At 43.1% G+C, this 21,158-nt stretch overlaps 1 protein-coding gene across 2 annotated transcripts in view; it reads right to left on the bottom strand.

Annotated features, from left to right (window-relative positions):
- LOC147729081 (cysteine repeat modular protein 2-like) overlaps nucleotides 1-21,158 on the bottom strand; it is a 721,334-nt gene that overhangs the window by 554,204 nt on the left and 145,972 nt on the right. For both annotated transcript variants that reach the window (XM_086959364.1, XM_086959363.1), the window contains one exon: nucleotides 11,174-11,368. In XM_086959364.1, the coding sequence (XP_086815490.1) occupies nucleotides 11,174-11,368 (195 nt within the window). The remainder of the gene's footprint in view (nucleotides 1-11,173; nucleotides 11,369-21,158) is intronic.

Consider the following 21,158-nt stretch of genomic DNA (forward strand, 5'->3'; position numbering starts at 1 on the left):
CCTCAGCTCAGATATTGGCCACAGCGCAATATTATGAGAATAGAGAGAAAGAGGAGAACGACCGTGCTGAGAAGAAAACGAAAGAGCTCAAAACTAAAGTGTTGCTACAGCAGGCGTTTCCTCCACGTTCGAATCAGAATGCACCCCAACAGAATAGATCGCAATCGCAATCGAACCGATCACAGCCTCGTAATGACTCCTCCTCCCAAAGATCATCGTTAGGGTACAATCAATGTGCTTATTGTAGACAGGAGGGACATATCAAATTCAATTGCCCTGTTCTGAATGATCGTAATAGTGGTAATTCATCTAAAGGAGGTCGTGGTGGTTCGCATCAGGTATCACGCGGTAGGGGTTGTGGTGCTCAGACCGATCGATCAGATAGCTCATTAAATTCTAACAATTGTTTCGATCAACGTGGATCATCGCAAGGACGATCTGCGCAGTACAATGTAGACGATTATTTCGTCGATCAAGGAACTGACGACAGTAATTACTAGGACAGCCAAAGACAAGGAGAGGGAGTGGTATCAGTTCCGGTTGATCAGAGAGGGCCTTACGTCGCAGTTGCTACATCGGGCGTTGTTGAGCCTTTTCTGTTGGACACTGGTGCAGCGAAAAGTTCTATTATGCATTCGAAACTCCCTGGCGCACCTTTGTCTGGCTTAACAAATGTTTCCGTTGGATTCTCTGGCGCCCCCGTTAGCAATCCAGTTTCGCGCCCTTTGCCCCTTACAATTGGGCCTTGTAAACTCCAAGCTCCGTTGATTTTGACTACTGGTTGTGGTGAAAATCTTTTGGGCCTGGATTTGCTTAAACGTTTGTATGCAACTCTGTATTGTTCTCCTGCGGGTGTAAAGCTTACGTTGGGAGAGAGGGTTGTCTCTCCTATGTACTTGTCTCTCGATAAGCTTCCACCGGAATTGAGTTCTCTTCCTGCGTCTTTGTGGGCAACAGGTCCCAATGATGTGGGCCTGCTTGACATCTCCCCTTATGTTGTTCAGTTGAAATCTAATGTGCGATTGCCACGTATTCCCCAGCACCGTATCTCCCTTGATGGTGAACGAGCACTGTTAGCGATCATTTATGATCTGATCGAGAAAGACGTTATTGAGGAGACTCGGGGAAACGTGTGCAACAGCCCTGTACTGCCCATTCTTAAACGTACTGATCCTTCGAAGCCACCTGTTTATCGTTTTGTTATCGATTTACGGGAGGTGAATAAAATTGTGATTCCTCAGTTCCCCGTTGTGCCTGACATCACGGCGCTACTGACTCTGATTCCAGCTTCTGCATCGTGGTTTTCGGTGATTGACTTGAAGAATGCGTTCTTCAGCATCCCGATTGCAGAGGAGAGCAGAGACCTTTTCGGTTTCTCTCTCGGTGGACGTAGCTTCCGGTTTAAACGCGCTCCTCAGGGCTACTGTGAAAGTCCATCGATTTACAGTCAAGCCTTGAAGGGTCAACTGGATGCGTTTAGGTTGCCGGCTGGTGCGACCTTAATCCAATACGTCGATGACCTATTGGTGGCTGCTGATACTCAGGACATTTGCAAAATTGCTACGTTGTCGTTGCTGCAACATCTCTGTGAGTTAAATCACAAGGTGTCACCTTCTAAACTCCAATATTGTTGTCAAGAAGTAACCTATCTAGGTCACTTATTGTCAAAGGAGGGAAGACGGTTGACCCCAGAGAGAATTGCTGCAATTGCACGAATGGCTGTGCCAACAACACAAAGAGATGTGCGTGCCTTTCTAGGTATCACGTCGTACTGCAGGCAATGGATTCCTAACTTTTCATTGCTAGCGAAACCATTAGTGGCTCTTACGTGCAAGGATGTTTCAACTCCTTTACCATGGACGGAAGAATGTCAGAAAAGTTTTTCTGAATTGCGTGATTCATTGTGTTCGGCTCCTGTGTTAGGTACTCCTGATTACAGTAAACCGTTCACATTATATGTTCACGAAAGGGAAGGTTGTGCTTTGAGTGTTTTAACGCAACCTTTTGGTGGTAAGCAACGTCCATGTGCATATTTTTCCTCGACCTTGGACCCGGTAGCTAGAGCATTGCCGAGTTGTTTGAGAGCAACAGCGGCAGCTGCGGTGTCCATCTGCCAATCAGCAGGATTGGTCATGGATAATATGCTTACGGTGATGGTTCCGCATGCAGTCGACACTCTTTTGAATCGTACGAAAACTCAGCACTTGACGAGTGCGAGATTGTCTGGGTACGAGTTGACGTTGCTGGCAAGTCATATCCAGATAAAACGTTGCAATGTTCTGAACCCGGCGACTTTGTTACCAATTAGCTCAGAGTCAGATGAAATAACAGAACACGATTGTTATTTGAGGACAGAAGAGGAAACAAAAGGTCGAGTGGACCTTAAAAACACCCCATTGGAAGACCCAGATGGAACGCTGTATGTGGATGGTTCATGTTTTAAGTTGCCGAATGGCGATGTGACTACTGCTTATGCTGTTGTAACGTTGAATACTGTTGTTGAGACTGCGAGGTTAAATCAGAATTCTGCCCAAGCTGCAGAGCTGATCGCTCTCACTAGAGCGTGTGTGTTAGCGAAAGGGAAACGTGTGAATGTGTTTACCGACAGCCAATATGCTTTTGGCGTCGCCCATAGCTTTGGACGATTGTGGAGAGAGAGACGTTTTCTGACATCGCATGGTACGAAGATTCAGCATGGCCACCTTGTGAATGATCTTTTGGATGCACTGACGTTGCCTAAGCAGGTAGCGATTGTTAAATGTAGTGCGCATCGTAAGGTGACGGATGATGTTGGTCGTGGTAATTCGTTTGCGGATGAGATTGCTAAGGAGACTGCCCGGAACCTTAGTACTCGAATGTATGTGACGAGTTCGGTTAGGTGGCCTGCAGAGTCGAGCATGTGTGAAGACACTATTGAGAGTGTGAAAGAAATTCAGAATGAGGCCACCGAGACTGAAAAGACGAAGTGGAAAGAAAGTACGGGAAAGTTGGATGCAAGTGGTTGTTGGATTGATTTATCGGATCAGAAAAGATGGATGTTGCCTGATGCGTATGTGCTGGCCGTTGTGACAATGGCGCATGGGTTAGCATATATCAGCGCGAAAGGTATTTGTAAGTTGCTGTCCCCTGTGTGGAAGAATGATGGTATCACGAAATGTGCTGAACGCTTGGTTAAGAATTGTATGGTGTGCATGTTGTACAATCCTGGTAAGGGAACCCCAACTCCTCCTGGCAGTTTTGCTCCCCCTTCATGTCCCTTTGAGGTGATTCAATTGGACTTCATCCATATGGAGCGATGCAATAACCTGAAATACGTTTTAGTTGTGGTTTGCGCATTCTCCCGATGGATCGAGGCCTATCCTCTCAAAGACAATACTGCTTTGTCTACTGCGAAAATCCTACTGAAAGAATACTTTCCTCGGTACGGAATGCCTAGAGTCGTGTGGTCAGATAACGGAAGTGAGTTTGTGGGGAGTGTGATGAAGAGTGTGTGTAAGGGCCTTGGAATTAATCAGAAATTCCACAGCGCCAATCATCCCCAGTCAGCTGGTTTGGTTGAAGGGTATAACGGCACCCTTAAACTAAAGCTAGCAAAGATTCAGGCTACGACTGGTCTCTCGTGGCCTGACGCTTTACCCTTAGCATTACTGTCAACTAGGGCGACTGTACACTCCCGAGTAGGGCTTAGACCCTATGAAATAGTGTTCGGTCGTCCTGCGAATGTTTGGGGGGTTCCTAGGCCAGGTGTGTTCTGCGATCTTGAATATCCAATGTTGATCGATTATCTTCATGACTTGACTGCTAAACTGAGGTTAATTCACCAACAGGTTTACGAAGCATTGCCGACGCAGACGGATGGTCCAGGCCACCAGCTCCAGCCCGGAGACTGGGTGGTGACGCGGAACTTTTCGCGCAAGAGAAATCTGGAGCCAAGATTCACTGGACCCTACCAGGTTCTCCTTGCCACGAGGACTGCTGTTCGTCTTGAGGGACGGAAGAACTGGGTGCACGCCACCCACACGAAGAAAGTCCCTATTCCATTGCCGGCAGACCCGTGGGTGAGGAGAGGCATTGCATCAACTGAAACCGAAGGATTGCTGGCGTTTGTACCTTTTAGCGACGCACAACCTGTCGGAGAATCCTCAGTGCAGCAGAAAGACACTGTTGAACATTTGTCATCAAAAGACTCAAGACCAGAACACTCAACTGATCAGCAGGACGTTGTCTCTTCAACGGATCCTTTGTTCGACGAACAGACACGTCCTGGGAAAACCCGATACTTTTTGCGATCTAGCACTAAAGACTAATAAAAGATCCTGCTTTGATTCGTTGACAACTGCATTATCCCGTTTTCCGTGATCAGTTTGAACATTCGTAGTATTGTGCTTATTCTTGTATATATACATTGAGTTTCGTTCTTTATACTTTTTGCTTCCACAGCTGAGAGACATTGTTTTCGCATATATATATATTTGTGAAATAAAGGCCGTAGGGCCGCGCGTGTACTTCCTTCTGGTTAGCAGGTCTTGACACTAGGTTAAAGACCGTCGGTTCCTGGGAACTCCTAGGGATTGACTGCTGCTACACGGAACGAAGTGCGTCAAGAGACGTTGCGGACGGTCGTAGGGGATGGCGTTTTCGAAGCTGATGGACTTGGAAGAAGCTCAGGCACAAAGATTCAAGTTACAACAACTCAGTCGTACCAAATGTTTTATATTCCAAATGTTTGTATTACTTTTGACTGTTTCTGCATTATTGGCGGGTGGGGTGTACTACATGATGTCTTGTTTTCTATCTCCTGTCATACCTACTCCTACACCTGATCCTAAACTTACCACTGTTGCATCTCCCCATTCCTTTCACGAACACGAGCAGGCTAGACGTGCAGAATTCCGCAATAATTCCTTTATTCAGCTCCTTCACCAGCATCAGTTAGTGGTTAACACTACTAATTGTTGGGTGTGTGGGTTGATGCCACATTCTACGGATAAGGGAATTCCATATCTGGTGTTACCGTATAGTTCCCAAGGGTCTGCTCGAGCATTTCAAACAATGTTTCGAAGCGCACTAGATTTCTCCCCCATTCGAGAGCCACGTTCTCCCTACTTTGGCCCTGGCTCGTATCACAAGCCTTTGTCTATAGCGATCGAAGACTTAGATAGAGATATCTATGAGCCATCGCTCATTCCAGTGGAAGAGGTACAAGCCTATAGGGTCCTGAGTAAGGTTGAGTATAGTGCGCTCACGAGTGATAAACAGCTTAAGAGCTCGCCTCCGATATGGGTCGTACCCCACATTGGTAATTTTTGTCTAATGGGTCGTGGCCGAAGACCGAAAGCCCGACTTGGAGAGAGTGCTTGCACCGAAAATTACATGCTGCCGATGATCTCGTCCCCTGTGTTTCTGGCTGCCAAGGGCACCTACTTTGTTTGTCATGATCGTGCGTATGCATGGTTGCCCTCTGACTTCATGGGCTCATGTTTCATTGCAAATTTGTTGCCTCCGACGTTCACTGTAGATGCAGATTATCACAAGACTAGAGTTGTGAGAGGCGTAATTAGCGAAGAGGATACTGCCGGTCAAGAGGCAGGAGACTTTTTCAAGGGTTTCCTCCCGTTTTGGGGACCTATGGTTAATAGTAGGAACCTGAGACAGTTGACTCGAGTGGTAGAATCGACAGCTAATATTACTGCCAGTGCCCTTGGTAATCTCACCACAGAACTTCAGGCGGATAGACTCATGACGTTACAAAACCGTATGGTTTTAGACGTGATCTTAGCAGATCGAGGTGGGGTATGTAAGGTGATCCATTCGAGCTGCTGTATTTTCATTCCTGATAACGCTCCGACCGTCTATCAAGCCATCTCAAAGTTGCATAAGATCTCCGAATCCATACACGTGGATGTAGGGGATTGGACGCTACTTGGGTGGTTTTGGGGCCTGATGTCGACTTGGGGTTGGAAGATTCTGATGATCATCGGAGTTGTCGTGGCGTTCCTGTTCACGTGTTGCCTTTGTGTGCAGTGCGGTCCTGCCTTATGTGGCCTCTGTGCTACAACGTGTATGAGACAGCCGCCTGTTACCAATGGAACTCGGTTGGACAGAGTTATGTTGCAGCAACATCTAGATGGTCTGATGAATATCGAGTATGATTCCGACTAGTGCTTGCCTACATGAGGGCAAAAGGAGTGTCTGAGGTTCCGTGACAATTGTAAGTGGTGTTTTCGACTCGCACGAATATAGTCGAGTCTGGTATCTATGAACCGCAAATGACGAGTTTAGTGGGTGTACGCAGTTTCGCTGTGCTAACCTAAACCGTTCGTCTGTTACGTGGGTATTTCTATCTGTACCCACGGGTTCCATCTTAGATACGGCATCCATTTTGTCTCTTGCCCTCAAGTAGCCAGCGAACGGACGTTGTCCGCTTCGCGACCCTGGGACTCCCAAGATATTTGCGGAAGACACATGTCCTTTGTAAGTGTCTTTATGACGAGGGGGATGATACTGTAAGGCAGATGGCGCCGCTCGAGGCTCATCTCGAGCGGCCGGCTTATTGTCTCAGCCGTGCATCTCATTAGGCACGTCCCTTTGATGCCTGTATCTCGTGTTTCCCGATACCTCCCCTTTTACACCCTTTCCGATCTCCCCACTGTCTCCATCTTCCTCTGCACCTGTCCTTGTTCCTATTTCGATCTGTTTTACTGCTGATTGGAATGCACTAATGGTGGGAAGATGGGTTTTTACAGTTGGGAACCGCCAAATGTTTCCGCACTTATGTTCCGGACCTTGTGTGTATCAAAGTGACCAAAGCGACCCCTCTGGGGGATAATTGTGGGAACCGGGTCATAAACTTTTGTGTCCAATGCAACTCTATGGGAAAATCGTGTATAAAAGGAGCGATCCGCAGAACCAATTTGAAGCAGTCACTCTGAACTACACTTGTTGTACTTCCGTGATTTCTGTGTTTCCCTGCAGCAAATAAACCTTGAATCTTTGACGCCGAAGGAAGTGTCCCGTGTCTCTGTGATTCGTACGCCGGAGCAGGTTACCCACGAAGGTTTCAGGTGTTGTGCCCTGGCACCGCTGGGTTCTAAATAACCCAGTCCTTCAAGACTGGAAATGGGCCTGAAACGTCCTGAACTGGTACTACTGGGGGAACTGCTAAAATACTACATCAGAGTTCTGAAGTCGCCTGAAAACACCTTGAAGCACTCGCTAAAAATCATCTTTGGGGAAGAAGGCTCCCCATGGCAAGCCAAGGTGGAACTAGCCATTGACCTTCTGAAAATCGAGGGGCGAAATCTGCACTTACACGAAATCCCATATTCCGCCTGGGCAAAAGCCATCAAGCGCCAAGTCCAGTCTATTTCCTTTGAGCTAGACCTCTCCTCGCTCCGGCCCAACCCGCTAACGTTGGCTCTGGACAAGTCCTACATTCCTGGTAAACCCCAGCCATACTTACAAGACTCACTAACAACCGTAGCAAGACAAAAAATTCTGTCTATGCGCCTCTTGGCCCTCAGGATAATGGACTTTAATCCACGTTGGGCACGCTCGGACGGAGCCACTGCCTGCCGACTTTGCCAATATCGCAGAGAATCCTGGCTTCACTTGCTATGTTGCTGCCCTAAGCTGGCCAGTGACCGACATCGATTGCTACGTCCGGCACTACGTATCCTGGGTCTCAGAACTTGCAGAGAGGCCTCGGATTGGTGTTTCTCTGAAACCACAACATGTTTATTAGCCAGGATAGGCAAGTTCATTCATCAAGTTAAAATGGCACTCGAAAATCAACTAAAGGACACCATCCCGAAGAGCCCTGTGACCCGCCGCCCTAAAGTTGGTAATCCACAGATAACACAGGGAGTCGTCGAAAAGCTGGGGCCGACTCAGGGGCCAATAAAGCCCACAGTGCAACTGAGGATGTCGAACTTTTACACGCCTTCTAGACTCTAGTAAAGCACGGCCTCATGATGACTCTAAACATTTTAATTCCTTTTAGTATTAATAATGTACAGTACAAGTGCACACAGTCAGTATCGAGACCACATAGCTGCACCAATGGTCCCTGACCGGTGTAGGTCGAGCAGGGGGGGGGGGGAGTATTTTACTGCATTTTACTGTATTTTATCTGAATCAAACTGCATTTTTATACACTGTAATGATTTTAAGTAATCGCACAGTTTATCAATAAACTCTACTACTGCATGAATAAATTAAGCAGGACAAACATGAGGTGTATATGTTTGCCTTAAAAGCTCAAATAACTTCAGCTTTTTTGAAGTGTGGAGAATTAGGTTTATTTCCCAAGTTGTATATTGGTTTCTGGGATAGCCACAAAAGATAGACGTCATGTAAAGACATTCTGTTTAACTAATTTACCTAGTGAGAGGCTATCATATTAATACTAATATTACTAATAATATGAACACTACATTTACCACTAAGAATATTAACTATATGTTGGTTTTATATGGCAATCCATTCCACACCTTGACTGTTCTAAGCATGGTTCACCTTTGCCAATTTAATGATACTCCATTTACTAATAAAAAGGGAACCAGAAAAGTGAGACAAGATTCTTGAACCTAAAAACGTTTTCAGGAGTAACGAAAGTAGTTAAATGCCTGGATTCCTCACACAAAACTATTTGATGATACCTGTCCATCGTGGTGAACACAGATGCCCCCTCCGAGGTACTTAGCATCTCACCAATGTTAGGCAGGGTTTCCCTATCCACCCAAATGCTGCGATTAAGGTCACACAGATCTACACACAAATGCATAGAATTGTCCCCTTTACGTGCTAAAACCACGGGAGCAAGCCATTCAGAGCTATCAATGTGCTCAATCATGTTGAGATTACACAATTTATCAAGTTCCACATGCAAGTCATCCTTTAACGATAAAGGCACCTTGCGTTCTGTGTGTTCGACAGGAATTGATCCCGATTTAAAATGTATTTTATGCTTGAACCTTGACAATTTCCCAAGTTTCTTGGTGAAAACTTTGGGAAATTTAGCAGTCCAATACAAGAAGCAGACACATTCAAACACGTCAAAGTCAAATCAGACCTAGACCTCACGAAATTGGGTGATTAGGATCTAAAATTATGTCCAATTCACCTCGGTCATGCCATCCCAGTAGATTTGAACCCTCCCTGGCCACAAAAATTATCCCTTGAGCATTCTTAACCTCAAACTCGAGAAGACCATCAAATTGACCTTCCACCTCAATCTCCTTACCACCATAGGCACACATTTTCACTTTGGATGGTTGAAGCTCTTGAGGTTTGAACATCGCTAAAACCTCAGGACCGATTAAAGTGAAAGGTGACCCAGAATCAGCCAGGAGATACACATTGACTCCATTAACCCAAACATTACAAAAGGGGGTTTCTTGCAAACAAGATTCAACTCACCAACCATCAAATCATCCTCGTCCCCAAATGCTCACCCGAAACACATGCAGTACTATCATCGGACATTATAGTTAGAATCTCATCATCATCGCTTTCGACAGCTGCTTCATCAAGCTGAGCTATCACAGTTTTGCAAGTGTTTCTACACATTCTTGCAACATTCCCTCTACAATTTTATTTGAAACGTGTAACAGATAAACCAGGACAATTCTTGGCAGAAGACACATGATTGTAACTCTCACACCTGAAACAAACAATAGTGTCACTCCTAAACTTCTTGTCTTCCAACTTCTTTCCTTCTTTCTCTCCACGAGTGCACTTTCTCACATCCTTTAGATCTTTTCTTGATGCTGCATTAACACCTTTGGCCAAAACAGAATCCCCTTGATCTGCTAATTCTTTGAAATGCGCATCTGAATTTTCTACAGCCATGATGATGGTGACAGCAGTATCTAAACATGGGTCATCTGTGGACAACAATCTTTCTTGGATCCTTTTGTTATGTGTTTTCTCAATCTACTGGTCACAAGTTATCTCATCCTTGAAATATCTGTAATTGCAGGTAATGGCCAGTTTACACAAAGCGGACACGGAGTTATCAATCGACTCTCCTTGGCATTGCGCTCTTTGTAAAAATGTATGTTATTCTAACACCATGTTTCTAGATGGGGCAAATCTTTTGTCCAGAGTTTTTATAACTGAGCCATAATCATCCACGACATCAACAGCGGCAAGCTCCCCAGAAGCTGCTTCTTGCAGTATTTGTACTTTAACTTCAAGAAGGGGTAGAGTCTTTAAGATGGGCCTGCCTTCCGGACCTAAATTATATATCAATAAAGCTTTCCTCTTCTTGTTGGTAAAAGTGTCACCATTAATAGCATCAAGATATGCCTCAAATGCTTCCTTCCACTGTGTCCAACAGAAAGAAGGAGTGCCAGGCGTTGACAAAAACGGTTGAGGTACATACACCTTTTCCATTTTTTTAAAACAAGTAGTTCACAGTAAGACTAAGCAAATAATCACAGAGCAACCATGGAAAGTAAAGCAAAATGTACAAGTAAAGCTACAATGTACACATTTCCAGAAGCAAACATTCAAATATGGCCGTTACGTAGACATTTCCACTAGAATGAGTGCCTACTGCATTGCTAGGTAATAGCCTGACTTTAAGATGGCCGCCGTATAATCCAGGAAAAGACAGCAAATCAGCTGATGGTGGATGCGCTGACGTCACCCGGACATTGAAAGGCAAAACACAGTGAATTCGGTCTGCGGGCAACACAATCTTGGGCACTCACAGTTTCAAAGGCAGTGCTAAAAAGGGCGCCCAGAACCTTCAGCGCGCTGACCGGAGGGTCCTCCACTATTTGAAGTGCCCTGGCTACATCAAGAACAGGGAAGAATTACAGAATGTTGAGAAAGGCAAATACTAGAGAGAAATTGATGGATCCAAAAGATGGGTCCTTAAGCCTTAAATAACAATGTGGATTAAGATCGGATGGAAAGAAACAGAATAAAAAGAGATTAAACTACAATGTGAGATGGGGCTAGGAAAGTGGTCCAGTTGTAGACTAAAAGAATATTGTTTTTATCAGATGCAGGCACAGTGGGACTGGCTCTTTTCAGAAAATGGTGGACTCCAATCGGAGATGGAATGAGAATAGAAATATAGATGTAATCCATGAATTAGCATGGCATAATTTGATTTACAATTTAGGTGTTTACTAGGGCAAACAATGTGAATTCTACTTACTGTCATAATACCATCCCAGTGAACAGGTAATAATTTCACATAAGCCATATGCAGGTTGTCCTCCACCTGGGCACAAATCACACTCATGGGACGATGGGCCATGGCAAGCTTGACAAGAGGAATGGCAAGCTTCGCAGCGTCCGCTGTTCACATCTTGGAAGGTGCCAGTTGGACATATCTGCACACACTCTGTATCTGCAGTCAAGAAATATACGAACCAGAAAAGTCTCACACAGAGTTATTGTTAAGGTTTAGTTTACATAGGGTGCAATACTTAAGTACATCAATTGTTCTTATAGCATAAATAACCAATATGCACTTTATTAAGACAGAAGGGAATGCATTTGACTTTCATCTATGTATCAAACTGTACTACTACAATAAGAGACACCGATTATAACATAGTTCACTAAAGCGGGCTTCAAAACAATATTATTGAGAACAAAACTGCATATACTGTCCCTCTGCATGTTACTGATAACCTTGTCATCTAAAAAACAAAAATCACACAAGTCTGTCCCTGACATCTTTGAGATTGTTTATCCAGCACCCTCTCAAAATATGAAGCAGAAAACTCCAAACTGAAGCTCATGAGAGAGTACTATGAAACACTCACAGCTGAACAACATCACTGCATGAATGGTATTCTTAAAAACAATGACATTCTTGTGAATCCCTACCCCCCTCTGGTCAGATTTGCTTCTTAAACCGCAAAATATTACTGGCCATTCAAAAATCTCGGATGATCATACATTTTCTCTTTTGCTCTCTGAGCTCTTGGATACCAATCTTTTTATTTTCATCATCAGAGATTTGTAGACAATGATTTAAGCCTTCCATGAAAACCTGGACCTCTTTGGCAAGACATCTATCCAGACCCTTACCAAATCTCCTAAAAGAACTTTCTCATCACCTCATCCCACTCCCTTATTCCCCTCCCCTAATAGCCACCCTCACACTTCAATCTAATTCCCTCAACTGCCAGTACCTAACTCAAAGATAGACCCTTCCAATTGACAAGAAGATGGAGCTGTGAGACATCATAACCTGTAAAAGGGACCATAACTCTTTTCCTCTATAAACCTATCTTCAATAATGCCTGAAATTGCAACAATAGGGCAAACCAAACCATTTCCATTCTCTCTCAAACACTACTGCACATCAACAACATTGAGACCACTATAGATACCTATCAAATGAACCCTCTTCCTATTGTCAAATTGTCAACAATGCTGTGACCCAATTTGTGAATACTAAGGTATCCTCACAACTATATATTGCAGGGACAATTCCGAAAAATAGAACACTCATTTAGAGTGTTGACAGTATGGGCAATTTATGTCCAAATTCATATGGTTTGATTGTTACTATACCTTGATGGCCAGGGACAAAATGTGGAAAATGTGCTGGTCCTATATATCACAGGTTATCACACAATGGCATACACAAGTCAAAACAATCAATGTAATGTATTCTCACGCAGGGGCATTTTATTTTAATTTATTTTAAACCTGTTGGTAGATTTATGAGGAACTAACCTTAGTACCACATCAATGGGTGCTTAAGTGGCCATGTTGCTCCAGATGTCAACTGCAGCTATGCAGAGGGCATGAGTTTTAATACAGATATAATTATATCCATGATCAGTTGATGGTACATTTTTTTATTTTCAGATAGCACTAGATTTAAAACATATTTTGTCACCGCTCTAATGTAAGGGATTTCCCCACTCTTACATCATGCATTAAAAACTGAGTTCTATGGGCGAGCTCCGGTGAGTGCTGGATCGCTGCCACCTTCAGGTATTCAGGGACCCAAAGGAAGCAGTGGAATGGCAAATACCTGTCGGCATCACCCAAGTCTTCTCCTGCACTTGGATCTCCTCAGACTGGATTGAGACAGGCAAAGTTGGTGGAACTTGTGCCCAAACAGCGTTGGTCTCCATTGCTTGCACTAGGTACACACCTGTCCTGAGATGGGATTCCTCTCTGTACTGCCAGAGGCTCTGACAGATTGATATTCAGAATGGTGCCTGCTCTCCTCCCAACCACTGAAATAGGTCATTTGTTGAAATCTTGGTAAGCTAAACGTAGCCTTCCAACCTACCCAGAAACTGTAGAATCATTTCATTGGACAAAACCTTAGTCATCTCAACTGTGGGACATGACTGCTCCATGACTTCACTCTCTCTGCACAGCTGAGAGTGTCTCTCAGGATGCATACACAACATAAACCAATAGACAGGGTGGCAATAAATAACAGAGAATAACCAAGTAAATGATAGCTATCCAGCAGCAGTTCAAAACTGTTGCAATGTTATTTTTGGGAAAGCAACAGCCGTCACTTATAGTTTAAGCTTCCGGAGCACAACTCTGAGCGATTCCGGTTCAGGAGAAGAGTTGCAGGAGGGAGATACATACATTTCGTTCGGTAAGCCCGTTTTTCGAGAGCCTAAACAGCCTCGATACTTTGAACAGCAGCGTTTTTCACGCTTTTGTATCCTGTTTAGTTAAACAACTCCGAGCACTTTCATAACAAACACCTATAACGTTGTTAATAATCGGAAATGATTTCCGTAGAGTAAATTCAATTCTGACACACAACACGGATACTCGGGGGTAGGATCCTCAGACATGAATCATATACAGTTTTCAGTTAGTTTAGGAGGGCACAACGATTAAACATTATGTTATAAATTAAGGAATAACAGTGTAGGTTGCGGATTAACATGTTTTATAATGATACATTGTGTACATATAGTTTATAGAAAAGATATTGAATGTTGCGTTATTCTGTTTTGATTTATAGAAATATCCCCTGGAAGAAGGCAGTTCACATGCCGAAATGCATTGGGAGAGTTAGAATGTTTACTGGGAAAAATGAAATGTTTGCTCATGAATGAAAATGAACAAGCCCATGAATGAAAATGAACAATTATAAACTCTACATCCATGTGATGGATATATGATGAAATAAAACGTTAAGTTTCAAACAAGTAAACCATGGTACGAATGTATTGAACCTCTATAGAAGAGGACCCTTTGGAGCCCGGGGGACATACCCCAAATATATGGGGGTGCAACCACAAGAGATTTTTGGGAAAGCCCCACATTTTGGAAAAGTCCCAAATGTTTGCTTCAGTGAACTCCACAATCATGCAAGTCTACCAGGGGTTAATTATCCTTTTGCTTTCACGTTCAGCAGCACAACTGGACTCTGATGACGGGGAAACATATATAATTAATAGTACCGCCATTACGAATGAGTGTGGTTGCGGCCCCCTCAGCCCTGGCGATGAATGCACCGGTGGCATTTATAGCAATGTGAACTGGCATTTTACATGTTCATCTATGGGAGGAGGGTTCTATCAGTGCTCTCAATTAGGTATGGGTCTGTCTTTTCAACATCGCCGGGTTCCCTTCGCATGTCATTCATGAACCCCTGAAAAGTGGGCATTCAAGAGATCTGTATTTCGGAACTGAGGAGGCACAAGTGGAGTTGGCCTACTGCTTGACTGTGTTTCAGTTCATTTATTACATGTATCTGAATAAGATTACTTATTGTTATGCTTTGGTGTTTGTATTTTGATTGTGGACTGTATTTGCAAATGCTATTTGTCCTTGCTTTTAGGAAACATTCTAGAGACAGCCAGGTAGAGCAATAGAGAGTCAGGGATGTCATCGTGGATGGAATGTTGATCTGTTATGATGGAAAGCAGTGTGTGAATAAGTTGATAAGATGGTAGTGAAAAGCAAGGAGTGGTTCCATCAGCTCTCCCCAAGGGCCTTTTATCATGAAGTCGCTGGTAGTTTTTGACTTGAAAATCTATCTGGTTCCATCTCAAGTTAGCTGGGCAATGGGACGTACTGACCTGATTTAGTATAGATAATCCTTATGTTAATGGGGCACTGTGAGATGGAGATGGATTTGCAACCATATTACAAGTGAGCCATCAGGATCCTGATTTAAGTAGCATTCAGAGAACTTTGAACCCTGCTGCTGAGAGAATAGGTAATGGGTAAGACAGTATAAATGTTAGTGACAATGTTGGTGATGGCTTGCTATTTAGAGAGCCAAAGCCACTGATCACCAAGGCATTGGTAGAGAGTCCTATTCAGTCTTACTCAGTCCTGCACAATAGAACGAATATGCTTCAGAAAGGTTTGCATTCATTAAACATATTGTCATTTGTCCCCAGAGACACTCGACAAAAAAGGATCATGTTTTCATAGTAAATGGTGGAGCTTTCAGAAGGACCTTAGTCCTGTAGATTTGTACAGATAGTCTTGATAGGGCACGCATTTCACTGCACTCATTTTAGGAATGTGCTCAAATCCGGACGGCATTAAAGAATAGTTCTGTGGCCAGCTAGCCCCAATCATTACTCTATAGCCTGCCTTTATCTGGTTGTTGACTTTTGTTTCTTATTAACATGATTTTGTTCTCTCCTATTTGATGGTGAAGGACTGCCGTAAAATTAACCAGATCATTTCTGGTTGCATAATTAGAAAGAAACCAATTTATCGATATAAATGGCACTTTGGTGTTATGCCTATTGAGCTTTATATTCGGTTTCTCTGCTTGCTCCAGGATTCTGTAGGATGAGTCCACTGTGCTCATGGAGATTTGTATGCCTTACTCTGCAAGTGTATCTCTACTTGCGATGATCGTCTTTGCCAAAACGTAACTTGATTGTAAACTTTCTATAGGCTCACTTTGTTCACTCAATCTCTATTACAAGAATTTCACTAAGATATCAACCGAAGATACATAATTCAAGTTTGGCATTGTATTAATTTCTTTAAGAATGTTGCACCTATTCAATCATGTCTTCCATTGGAGGAGTACAATAGTGTACAAATAATTCTGCTATTACCCCCGGTTAAGACTTCCACTACTCATACGGGCAATTGCTCTAGAGGTGCTGGCATTTCATCTTTTTCTGAGAAGGCACATTTAGACTGTTTATTAAATTCAAGTTTGGGGCTAGTGTCTGCATAGACCCCCTATTCTTAGTCAAGTCTGAACAATCCCATATGTATTCTTCACCCCGGAACAAAAGCCATACTCAGGAAGTGAGTTTTCTATATCTGACCTTAGAAATGAAGTTATCAGCAATACACTTTTCTCATCAGTTTAGTCAACTTCTAATGGATTTTGTTGTCAAGAATATCCCTTTGAATCTGTCCTTATCAGACCCTACTTCCAGCAGCCTGGAGACAGCATCCTTTTTCTTGGTAGAGGTGGATTTTGCTACCTTTTGTTCATATTTCACTATCTTATCCTGGTTAATAGCTGAGGATTCCGTCTTTATTTAGTTGACCTGCATTTTTATCTCATTGTATCATGCACCAGTTGCATTTCTCTGAATAAGAGTTTGGAGTATACACTTCTTTCTATGGCACCGCCATTTTGGGTGGAGTCGGGTGAGCAGGCTAGTCTTTCAGGCAGGGGGATAAAGGAAGGGATGTCATGAGTTGGCTTGCCATAGCCTTACAGTCCCCCTGAGGAGTGATCCGGGAGAGACCGTTTTGCAAGTCCAGGTATTAACTTACTTTACTTGGAAGGTTTTTAAAGTCGTGGATGGTTTTTAATGATATTATAACTTGTTCAAATTGCCAATTTTGCACCTACCAGAATTGAAACCGAGGCGACGCCTTGAAGGGCTTTTCCAGTCCCAGGGGTCGCTCTGAGCTGCAGCACCTCCATTTTGTGTGGAGTCGGATGAGCGAACTAGTCTTTCAGGCAGGGGGATAAAAATGGCAATAGCGGAAAACGTGCAGCGGATGCGCGCGCGCCGGTCCCGCGCCTAGCACCCAAACCCCTGGTCTTTTTCATACAAATGCAAATACAAATAGAGACTCATCAAGTAGATATTGCCTTCATAACGGAGACCTGGGCGGACACAGACTCTGACCCGGACATTCATTTTGCGCTCCCCACCCACTATAGAATGATAAGAGCAGATAGAACGAACAAAAGGGGAGGGGGACTTGCAATTATCGCAAGAGATGGTCTGAAAATAACGGGAGGTATGAGTAACGGCTCGCCTGATTGTGAAATTTTACCTTTCCAGATAAAAATTAACAACTACATTTTTAAAGGGCTTATTTTATATCACCCGCCAAAAGCCCAAGCTTCGCTGCTGGAAAATATCAGTCCTTTTTTAGAGGATAGTGTAAACAGCTCTGACTATACAGTCTTGGGAGATTTTAATTACCATCTGGAAAAGATAGATGACAATAATATCGCCACATTTATTGATGGAATGGCTAGCTTTTCTCTGAGACAGATGGTCAAACAAGGGACTCATAAGGCAGGACATACATTAGATGGAATATTTACTTCTAACAATAGGATAGAAGTACTGGAAATTACCCCAGTGACTTGGTCAGATCACAAATCCATTATTTTCATAATACGGGACACCCAGCAACTAATAACACCTCTAACTGTTCCTGGTACAGTTGTATACCAGGACTGGAGCAAAATTAATTCCACAAACTTTCAGACTCAGCTAAAAACAACTAAACCAATTCGAGATTTGGGTGTTAACAACATGGTCAACAAAGTAAATTTCTGGATCAAAGCTGCGGTAGATCTAACTGTCCCCAAAATAGGCTAGGATCAAAAAGGAAAAGGCCATCTGAGCCTTGGTTCCCGGATACACTCAGAGAACAGAAAAAAGTATGCAATAAATTTGAAAGACTTTGGAGAACAGTTTACTCAGAGGCAAGGAAAAGAGATTATGCAACTAGTCTATCTGATTATAAAAAAATGATTGTCAAGGAGAAAAGTAATGACTTCACTCAAAAAATTCTAGAATCCAAAAACTCCAGTAAGGAGATGTTTAATACAGTGAAAAAATTAGCTAAACTACCTGAGAATCAACAAAAGATAGAAAACCCTGAATTCTGCAATATACTTGGAGAATTCTTTACCAAGAAAGTGGAGGATGTGTACAAAACATTCAGAGATAGCATAAATGAACCGGTGGAGACAAATGTTCCAACCTTCTCTTTTCTCCCACCAACATAAGGACCTAGCCCCAATACAGAAAGAAGAGAATAGGTCCATGCGCTCTTTATTGGGTCTACCACAGTCCACACCCTCTTTTTCTGTCCTGTCGGAATTAGGGCCCCACTACTTCTTTGGGTGAAACTATGGCTGAACCCCTGCTTGACTCTAAACCGCAAAATCATCAGCGACTGCATGGGGAGAGATAGAGTTAAAGACATAAAATGGCTGAACTATATCAAATCTGTAGCTATTCAATTGGGCCGCCCGGAATTGTATTGTAATCCGGAAAGGCTGTGTAAGGATGATGTTACATAAATTAAAGTCCAATTTTTGAAACATAGAAACATGCATCGTGAAGCCCAGGAAATTGAGAAAACCACTGTAAGGGCTCACTACACAGTAATCTCAACCATGTCCATTCAGCCTTATTTGATGGTAGTGAATAGGCCATATCACCGGTGGCTACTGACGAAATTCCGTTTTAACCAGATGCATCTTCTTTTGGGTGAATATCCGAAATGGAATAAGCCTAGGGATCACGCTCCATGTAAATGCGATGCTTTTACTGACCAAGACCTGACGCAAGTAAAACCCGCCTTGTTGTTTCTACAACTCATGGAGACCCCTATTGTGATGTTTGGGGTTGCCAACTTTTTGGTAGCAGCGATGAGAGCCAAACGGCTTAGATTATTGAATATCTCAATCACGGAATGTACTCTGTAAATAGCCAAGGTTTAGATCAACCTTTTCCCTTTATGTGTCGTACATTTTTGCTCCCTGTAGTATCGAAGTAATATGGCAATGGCAATGAAATTATCTATAGAACCAAAGGTGATGGATTAATTAAGGTACATGACCTATTTTTAAAAAAAGTAATAATTGTTTTTGACTTTTCCCTGCACAAATGTTCTTAACCGTTTTTAATGTTTTTAACAAATGCTTGTTATGTATTGAACAGTACTGTCTTATAAATTTGTGTATTTATGTATGTTTTTTCTACTTTAAATGTGTGTGTAGTATACTTTTATGATTTTAATTAATCGAATAAAGTATTTTTGACTCTGACTCTGACTCCCACCAACAGAAGAACAGATTGTACAAGTAGTCAAGACAACAAAGGCAGGGGCTACGTCACATCCCTGCCCTCCAAAAATCTTTCATTTATGTCCAGAGCTAATTAGAGAACAACTTAGATCACTCTTCTTAGAAATAACTCAAGTCAGGCATTTTCCCAGACTCATAGAAAATGGCTTCGGTTCGGCCATTATTAAAAAAGGCCAATATGGATCCGACAGAACCTAAAATCTATAGGCCAATATCTAGGATCCCTTTTTGCGCTGAGGTGCTGGAAAAACTGGTTAACAGGCAGATTGTGTCCTTTATTGCAGAGGGTGAATTACTGGATCATTCCCACTATGGTTTCAGGGAAGGTCATGGAACCGAAACCGCCTTGGTGATGGCGGCAGAAGAATTAAGAAAAACTCTGGATGAGGGAAAGAAGGCCGCCTTGATTCTATTAGATCTATTGGCGGCCTTCCGACACGGTCAACCACCAAATCTTGATCAACAGACTTGTTGAACTGGGATTTCAAGGCAGTGCCATTAAGTTACTGACTTCATTCTTAACGAATAGAACATTCTCTGTAGAAATGGATGGTAGGACCTCCAAACCTTTTTCTGCCATGCGGGGTGCCTCAGGGCTCATCTCTGAGTCCCACACTTTTTAACATTTATGTGGCCCCTCTGGCAGAAATTATTAGACAATGTGGCTTCTCGGTTATATCATATGCCAATGATACACAGGTCGTGATCTCTGTATCAAACAATGTTGAGGAGACAGCGGAGCGTTTCAATATTTGTATGCTGCAGATTAACACATGGATGCAGAAGAATTGCCTCAAGTTGAATACCGATAATACTGAGGTTCTGATACTGGGCAATAATACCTCCTTCTGCTCCCCAAAATGGTGGCCGGCTGATTTGGGCGATTGCCCAGTACCAGTTTCAAAGGTGAGAAACCTGGGGGTCATATTCGACCAAAGATTGACCTTTGAAGGTCAAATTAACAAACTTACGTCCACCTTTTGGGGTATCCTTAAAATCATCAGGAAAATCCGTCCATTTAGTCCTATGGATTCTTTAAAAACGGTGGTAACTGCTCTAGCTATATCGCGGCTGGACTACGGAAACGCTCTATAGGTAGGACTTCAGACACAGCTCCTGCTTAGACTCCAGCGGATGCAAAATGCAGCGGCAAGGTTAATCCTAGACATCCCTAAATAAGAACCAGTAACTGATAAACTGAAGGAGCTCCACTGGCTTTCGGTGGGGAAGAGAATTATATTTAAGTCGCAGTGTCTTGCATTTAAAGCATTACAGGGGAAAGGACACCTTTATCTTAGAACACACCTCAGGAAATATGCTCCTCTCAGAAACCTAAGATCAGCACATGCAAAGCTATTGGTAGTTCCAAGGTACAGGCAACTACGATGGGGGGGAGGAGTTTTGTCGTTGGCACGGCTAAGGTATGGAACTCCCTTCCCCTACAGATTAAAAACAGCAACTCATTGATGTTGTTAAGAAGTCAGTTGAAAACTTGGCTGTTTAAAAACTAACCAGCCATTCAAAATAAAATGTAGTTGGTATTCTGGCTTCCAGGCTATTTCAGCGCCAAGACGCCCCTGGGCATACGCTGTGCTTTATAAAATGTACAATCAAATCAAATCAAATTAATAAAACCTCAATTAGGATTTACTTTCACTTCTACTCTAGTCTTACCTCCTGGAGGAGGGGGAGTTGGAGTTTCTGATGGCTTTGTCTGTGTATAGAGCATTGGTTTTCTGACAAATGTTTTCGTAGTCGTCATGTCTTCCTGTTGCCATACTTGTGCTCTCTGCTAAGGAGGAATCTGTAGTACCAATTTCTGGTGGGTCTGGTTCAAACTTTAATTGTGTTGTTAGGAGTG

This window comes from Lissotriton vulgaris, chromosome 2_2 (genome assembly GCF_964263255.1).
Source record: "Lissotriton vulgaris chromosome 2_2, aLisVul1.2, whole genome shotgun sequence".
NCBI classification, from domain to species: Eukaryota; Metazoa; Chordata; class Amphibia; order Caudata; family Salamandridae; genus Lissotriton; species Lissotriton vulgaris.